The 8,417-nt window shown below is 47.6% G+C and overlaps 1 protein-coding gene across 1 annotated transcript in view; it reads left to right on the top strand.

The window, feature by feature from the left end:
• LOC137299700 (uncharacterized) overlaps positions 1–7,525 on the top strand; it is a 63,349-nt gene extending 55,824 nt beyond the window's left edge. The window contains exons 10-13 of the mRNA XM_067968640.1: positions 750–941; positions 1,872–2,043; positions 4,118–4,159; positions 5,316–7,525. Of these exons, the coding sequence (XP_067824741.1) occupies positions 750–941; positions 1,872–2,043; positions 4,118–4,159; positions 5,316–5,417 (508 nt within the window). The 3' untranslated portion in view covers positions 5,418–7,525. The remainder of the gene's footprint in view (positions 1–749; positions 942–1,871; positions 2,044–4,117; positions 4,160–5,315) is intronic.
• Positions 7,526–8,417: the final 892 nt, after the last annotated feature.

Genomic DNA, 8,417 nt, shown 5'->3' on the forward strand with positions numbered 1-8,417 from the left:
TTTTATCTGCCATGTGTCTGCCCGTTTCACCAGTCAGTCTATGTCCTCCTGAAGTCTGTTACTACCCTCCACATTGTTTACTACATTTTCAATCTCTGTGTCATCCGCAAACTTTGAAATTATGCCCTCTATACCCAAGTCCAGGTCACTAATATATATCAAAAAGAGCAGTGGTCCTAATACGAACCCCTGGGGGACACCTGGGTGATTAACCAGACGTAGTTAGAACCCGTTGACGTAACAGCATCACGTTAGAAGGATGGAATTAAACATATAAAAAGGTACAGACACTGGAGCTCCTTGGGGACTTTTTGATTTAGCCTTGCTGAGGCTAGCAGTCAAGACAACATGCTTGCAATCTCCTGAAGGAGTCCCTGGTACGTGAGTATAATGTTACAGTTAGTACCAATTCTCGTATACACTGTATGTGAGGGATTGTGTTTTATTACCTCATTGATTTGATTTAGTGAAGAGGATTAACCAGATGTTTCAGTGTTTTCCAGTCCTCGAACATATATCAGAGGTAAAGGATATATAACAATCCTATAATATCTCCACACACGGGCAATAGGGATATATGACAATATCCTATATAAACCTAAAGTCAGCACCTTCAGGAAAGGAGGGAGAAAATTGTCAAGGAAGGGTCTTGGTGATGAGAATCTCTCTGTAAATTCTCTTTTTCCTGGAACACATTGCCTGTTTTATGTAGATGAGGTGACCATTCTTTGTCTGGGTTCCATTGACAGGTACTATCCCGCCTCTTATCCCTCGAGGAACTTCAGCTCCACACAGTCTGAAGATACACAGAAGAGACCGCCAAGCAATCGGAGGAAGAAGAGGAGACGCGGCAGGTCAGAGGTGGAGGAGTCGCAATATGAGACTGACTACACAACGGGAGCCGAATCCTGCGATGACATGGATGATGAAGAATGGGACAGGTGGGCAGCACATCAGACCCTAGGCCCATATATTCTCTGTGTTTCTTTAGGCCTCATCTCATACCCATAAAGCAGGCTCTTAATCGTATAGCAGGCCTCATTCCTATTCATATAGTTAACTCTCAACCATGTAACAGACCTTGACTCTTGCACAGCTCAGCTGTCAGAAAGTCGTGGGTTCATTTCCCACTCGAGCACAAAATCCAGGCTGACACTCCCAGTGCCAGTATGCACTGTCGGAAGTGCCGTCTTTCAGATGAGATGTTAAACCGAGGCCCCATCTGCCCTCTCAGGTGGGTAAAAGATCCCACAGCCACTATTTCGAAGGATTGCAGGGGAGTTCTCCCCAGTGTTCTGGCCAATGTTTATCCCTCAACCAACATCACTAAAACAGACTAACTGGTCACTCATCTTTTAAGTGCACAAATATCCCTCCATGACCAAAAAACTAGATTAACCAGTAATCTAGCTCTTGCTTTACCTGCCCTGGGAGTGTTTGATGGGACGGTGAAGAAGAGCAGGGGGGTTCTCCCCAGTGTCCAGGGCCAATATTTATCCTTCAACAAACATCACTTAAAAACAGATGATCTGGTCATTTAACTCATTGCTGTTTGTGGGATCTTGCTGTGCGCAAATTAGTTGCTGCGTTTCCTACATTGCAACAGTGACTTAGTTGGCTGTAAAGCGAGTTGGGATGTCCTGAAGATGGCACCTCTGACAGTGCAGCACTCCCTCAGTACTGCACTGGGACATCCTGGGGCCGTAAAATGCAAGATCGTCACAGTGCAAGGCCCATCGCTCAGCCTGTGCAGAGTCTCCTCCCTTGTGTAGTCTTTGTCTGGTACGTGTAAAGGATGATGGGAGGTGGCAGGGCTCTGCAGCATGAGGACCAGGTCCTGTCCTAAAGCCCGTATTTTCCTGTCTTTTCAGCTTGTACCCTCCCATAACCTCTGACCCCATACGGCAGGAATATAAGCGGGAATTTGATGCTGACCATCGGGAATATAAACAGCTTTGTGCTGAAATGGACGAAATCAACAACCAGATTACCTTCCTGAGCAAGCGGCTAGACATCTTGTCTGAGGACAACCCCGGCTATCAGGTACGGAGACTGCCCCTACCCCTCCCCCATATCAGGTGCGGAGGCGGTGGAGGGGGCAGGGACAGCCCCTGTGTAAGTGCTGTAGCGCTGGAGTATCCAAACTACCTCCTGTGAGCCCGAGCCCCAACCCCAAGTATTTGTGCTTGTATTTTCTTGCTCGTTGCTTTGACCCTTTATCCCCCAACCCCACCTACCCACCTTCACTCCGTATCCCCCGACCCCACCTACCCACCTTCTCCCCATATCCCTCAATCCCACCTACCCACCTTCTCCCCATATCCCTCAATCCCACCTACCCACCTTCTCCCCATATCCCTCAATCCCACCTACCCACCTTCACTCCGTATCCCTCAACCCCACCTGCCCACCTTCACTCTGTATCCCTCAATCCCACCTACCCACCTTCACTCCGTATCCCCCAACCCACCTACCCACCTTAACTCCGTATCCCTCAACCCCACCTACCCACCTTCACTCCGTATCCCTCAACCCCACCTACCCACCTTCTCCCCATATCCCTCAATCCCTCCTACCCACCTTCTCCCCATATCCCTCAATCCCACCTACCCACCTTCTCCCCATATCCCTCAATCCCACCTACCCACCTTCTCCCCATATCCCTCAATCCCACCTACCCACCTTCTCCCCATATCCCTCAACCCCTCCTACCCACCTTCTCCCCATATCCCTCAATCCCACCTACCCACCTTCTCCCCATATCCCTCAACCCCTCCTACCCACCTTCTCCCCATATCCCTCAATCCCTTCTCTCTCCAGAAATACATCTGACAGGTGCAAAAAAACTTTCACACTGTGTTACATTTATCCAAGGGCAAACTCCTTGTGGGATCAAACACAGAGAAATGTTTCATTGCCTCTTGTACTGCTGCTAATGTTTCACCAGCCTGTCACCCTTTGGGTGGAACGTTTCACAGAGAGGATTCATGGGGTCATATTATCACCTCGCAGACCACCACCCTGTTTATGTTAAAAGCTGACATGACTTCATTGGTAGAGACTAACTGAGCAATGCCTTGTGGGCTCCTGTAAGGGGGAGGGAGTCAGGACAAACATCCCCAGCCCCCGTTATAAGCATTTCTCTGGTTTTAAGCGTGGCTCAGTGGGCAGCACTCTCACCACTGAGTCAGAAGGTCGTGGGTTCAAGCCCCACTCCAGGGACTTGAGCACAAATCCTAGGCTGACTCTCCCACTGCCAGTACTGAGGGAGTGCTGCACTGTCGGAGGTGCCGTCTTTCGGATGGGTCGTTAAACCGAGGCCCCGTCTGCCCTCTCAGGTGGATGTAAAAGATCCCCTAGGCCACTCTTTCAAAGCAGAGAAAGGGAGTTCTCCCCGGTGTCCTGGGGCCAATATTTATCCCTCAACCAACATCACTAAAACAGATTATCTGGTCATTATCACAGTGCTGTTTGTGGGATCTTGCTGTGCGCAAATTGGCTGCTGTGTTTCCTACATTACAACAGTGACTACACTTCAAAACTACTTCATTGGCTGTAAAACGCTTTGGGACATCCTGAGGTCATGAAAGGCGCTATATAAATGCAAGTCTTTCTTTTCCGCTGTCAGCCTGCTAACAGGATCGCGGGGCCCTGGTAAGACTGCGTGAATCAGGTTATGTAAAGAGGGAGAGGCAACAGAAGAGACGTAATAAAAAATCGTTTTTCATTTTTGGGATGCGGGCGTCGCTGACAAGGCCGGCATTTATTGCCTATCCCTGGTTGCCCTGAGAGGGCGGTGGGCCCTAAACTGTTTCATAAAACTGAGTGTCTCGCTAGGCCACTTCAGAGGGCTGTTAAGAGTCAACCAAGTTGGTGTGGGACTGGAGTCACATATAGGCCCAGACCGGGTAAGGACGGCAGGTTTCCTTCCCTAAAGGACATCAGTGAAACCAGTTGGGTTTTTACGACAATCCAAATTCTCAAACTGCCAGGGTGGGATTTGAACTCACATTCTCTGGATTATTCATCCAGTCCTCTGGATCACTAGTCCAGTAATATAATCATCACACTACCGTATCCCAGCTTTCATAATCAGATCTGTTTTGCTTTGTTTCAGGGAGTTGCCGAGGAATACAACAGGTTAAAGGACCTCAAAAAGGTGAGTGTGTCTCTCATAGATCCCGTTGAACTCACTGTCTGTTGCTCGATCATATCTGCAATGCGCTACATTCCATAGTGTTCCCAATAAACAATCTCCCCAGTGCGAGGCACGATGTGATATTGAACCATGCACATCAGGAAAACCAGAGGTTTTATGCCTGGTCTGTGCTGGGTTAGCTGGTTCAGTGGGTAACACTCTCTCACCCGAGTCAGAAGCTCGTGGGTTTAAGTCCCACTCCAGAGACTTGAGCACAAAATCTAGGCTGATACCCCCAGTGCAGTACTGATGGAGTGTTGCACTGTCGGAGGTGCAGTCTTTCGGATGATTCTTTAAACCGAGGCCCCGTCTGCCCTCGCAGGTGGACGTAAACGATCCCATGGCCACTATTCGAAGAAGAGCAGGGGAATTCTCCACGGTGTCATGGGCCAATATTTATCCCACAACCAACATCACTAAGAACAGACCAACTGGTCATTTATCTTTTAAGTGCACAAATTGACAGCCACATATCCCGCTTAAAAAACGAGATTACTCAGTAATCTAACCCGTGCTGTACCTGCCCTGGGAGTGTTTGATGGGACAGTGTAGAGGGAGCTTTACTCTGTATCTAACCCGTGCTGTACCTGCCCTGGGAGTGTTTGATGGGACAGTGTAGAGGGAGCTTTACTCTGTATCTAACCCGTGCTGTACCTGCCCTGGGAGTGTTTGATGGGACAGTGTAGAGGGAGCTTTACTCTGTATCTAACCCGTGCTGTACCTGCCCTGGGAGTGTTTGATGGGACAGTGTAGAGGGAGCTTTACTCTGTATCTAACCCGTGCTGTACCTGCCCTGGGAGTGATTGATGGGACAGTGTAGAGGGAGCTTTACTCTGTATCTAACCCGTGCTGTACCTGCCCTGGGAGTGTTTGATGGGACAGTGTAGAGGGAGCTTTACTCTGTATCTAACCCATGCTGTACCTGCCCTGGGAGTGTTTGATGGGACACTGGGTGCCAGAAATAGAAAATATTCTATTCTCCAGCACTGATGTCCCTCATCTTGATGAGTACAAAGTCTGTGCCATAGAGGAAAGAAAACCGTTATAAAGGAAAGAACAGGGTTGTATGTTGAGTGAGTTTTTCCTGATATTTTGCCATCTTATCTGTTGTTTTCAGACCTCAGAGTATCAGAGCAAGAGGCTGCAGAGCAAACGACTGAAGAGCAAACTGTCCCACATCAAGCGGATGGTCAGCGAGTATGACCGGCAGCGAGAGTAAGATCGAGAGGGGACGCTCACGTTCCGCTCCTCCCCAATCCCTACCCCCTCTCCACCCCTACCCCCTCTCCACCACCCCACCCTATCCCACCCCCACAGTCCATAACATGAAAACAAGGAATGTGCTGTAGATTTTAGGGAAGATTCCAATATCAAATCAGAAACTCAAACCATGAGGCCATAATCAGGACTGGAATTTTCACACCACAATCCGGAGCTCAGCGAGTCTGAACTAACACTGAACGCTGAGCAGGAGCACCAGCCAGAACATGCACCTTGTGCCCACTTCATTTCTACATCGATTTTTGAGGACAGTTTTATTCTGAATGGATGGGGATGAGGATTTCCATGTGATGTCAGTACATGGTCAATTAGTGCACAAGCGGTTGATATCTGGGTGGGTAATACTTGGGAGGAGTTCAATACACAACAATGACTTGCATTTTTATAGCGTCTTTAACACAATAAAATGTCCCAGGGCGCTTCACAGGAGTGTAATCAGACAAAATTTGACATCGAGCCACAGAAGGAGATATTAATTTAGTCAAAGAGTCACTCAAAAAGGAGCACCTTAAAGGAGGAGAGAGAGGCGGAGAGGTTTAGGGAGGGAATTCCAGAGCTTAGGGCCCAGGCAGCTGAAGGCACGGCCGCCAATGGACAGGCAAAGGAAGTGGGGGATGCACAAGTGGCCAGAATTGGAGGAGCGCAGAGATCTCGGAGGGTTGTAGGGCTGGAGGAGGTTACAGAGATAGGGAGGGGCGAGGCCACAGAGGGATTTGAACATAAAGATGAGATTTTTAAATTCGAGGCGTTCCCGGACCGGGAGCCAATGTAGTTCAGCGAGCACAGGGGTGATGGGTGAACGGGACTTGGCGCGAGTTAGGATACGGGGCAGCAGAGTTTTGGATGAGTTTTGGTGGAAGATGGGAGGTCAGCCAGGAGAGCATTGGAATAGTTGAGCTTGGAGGTAACGAAGGCACGGATGAGGGTTTCAGCAGTAGGTGGGCTGAGGCAGGGGTAGAGATGGGCGATGTTACTGAGGTGAAAGTGGGCCGTTTTTATGATGGAGAGAATATGGGGTCGGAAGCTTATCTCGGGGTCATATAGGATGCCGAGTTTGTGAACAATCCGGTTCAGCCTTAGACAGTGGCCGGGGAGAGGGATGGAGTCGGTGGTGAGGGAATGGAGTTTGTGGCGGGGACCAAAGGCAATGGCTTCGGTTTTCCAAAATGTAATTATTAAATACATGAGTGTTCAATAGAAGGGGGGAAGTCAGTAGTTGGGTAGTCATTACACGAGTGAAACATTTTACACTGTGGAGAGAGCATCTCCTGACCAGTATAGGAGTGCGTTCATTTTCTGTTAGAAGCTGCTCCCCCAAACCACTACAATCAGAACAGCTTCACCATTCGTTACTGTACTGCCAGTGATACAGGACATTTACTGCGAATATTTCTTATTGTATATCTAGTTTTTTTTTGCTCTTTGATTATTCGAGCTGCAAACAGCATTGAAATCTATCATTTTAGAAATAATTACAAGTTTGATTGAGAGAATTGTGTCGAGCCAGAATGGGCCCTGAACCCTGCCAATCCAGTTCTCCTAGTCCAGGCAAGTTAACCCTGTTTGTGTTTATATTTTACTCGCTGATTTATCCTGCATGAATTCTATGTGTCTGGAGGTTTGTTCTTAGGGCTGTTGCTTCGTTGGGGGATAAATCCTAAATCAGAACACCAAGATCACTTGGTATCAGCAACTTGAGATATATGGGAATTAATGGGGACAGGGATTTATACCATAGACATGGTCCCTCGCGTACCGTGATGCTGTTTTATCGCAGATGTTAAACCATTTTAACCCTTGGATTCTAATATCGGTCCAGTGTAATTTCAGGGGTCAAAGGCTTTCTGATGAGGTCAGATGTCCGATGGTTTGTTGCAATGCTTTGACTATCCTATTACACATCATTTGTTTAGCAATCACTCCCAATTGTTTTAAAGTTGTGCTTTAATCTGCTTCTGCTTATTATGGAATCATTTTTTTTAAGAAAGTTTTTTTGTATTTTTTAATGAATTGTATCTTAAATATATTTAATATTGAGCACACTAACCAGCAGTGACTGCGACTTATTGTATTGGAGAGCTCAGTCATCATCCGTCAATCAACCCCGGTGAGTTTTTCCAGTCATTAGCTGAGTCACATCATAGAATCATATAGAATGATACAGCACAGAAGGAGGCCATTTGGCCCATCGTGCCTGTGCGGCTCTTTGAAAGAGCTATCCAATTAGTCCCATTCCCCCGCTCTTCTCCCGTAGCCCTGCAAATTTTTCCTTTTCAAATATTTATCCAATTCCCTTTTGTTATTGAATCTACTTCCATCTCCTTTTCAGGCAGCGCATTCCAGATCACTGCGTAAAAAAAAAAATTCCTCTTTTCCCCTCTGGTTCTTTTGCCAATTACCTTAAATCCGTGTCCTCTGGTTACCAACCCTCCTGCCACTGGAAACAGTTTCTCCTTACTTACTTTATCAAAACCCTTCATGATTTTGAATACCTCTATTAAATCTCCCCTTAACCTTCTCTGCTCTAAGGAGAACAATCCCAGTTTCTCCAGTCTCTCCACGTAACTGAATTCCCTCATCCCTGGTACCATTCTAGTAAATCTCCTCTGCACCCTCTCCAAGGTCTTGGACATCCTTCCTAAAGTGTGTTGCCCAGAATTGGACACAGTACTCCAGCTGAGGCCTAACCAGTGTTTTATAAAGGTTTAGCATGTAATGAGTTTGGAGCAGTCCTGATCTAGTTCGTAGTTGGCACCAATGTGACAATGTGTTTGTCTAACGAGAGTTGAGGTGCTGTGCCACAGACCGGAAGATACAGGACAACAGAATTCCCCTTCTGTGAAGTCCACAGTCAAATGGACAACAACCGTCAGTCACAGCACTGAGACTCGAATCTCGCCGTTCGACGATCGCTCAGCACAAGTGGCTGGGACATCGG

Source organism: Heptranchias perlo, chromosome 29, assembly GCF_035084215.1.
Source record: "Heptranchias perlo isolate sHepPer1 chromosome 29, sHepPer1.hap1, whole genome shotgun sequence".
Taxonomy (NCBI): domain Eukaryota; kingdom Metazoa; phylum Chordata; class Chondrichthyes; order Hexanchiformes; family Hexanchidae; genus Heptranchias; species Heptranchias perlo.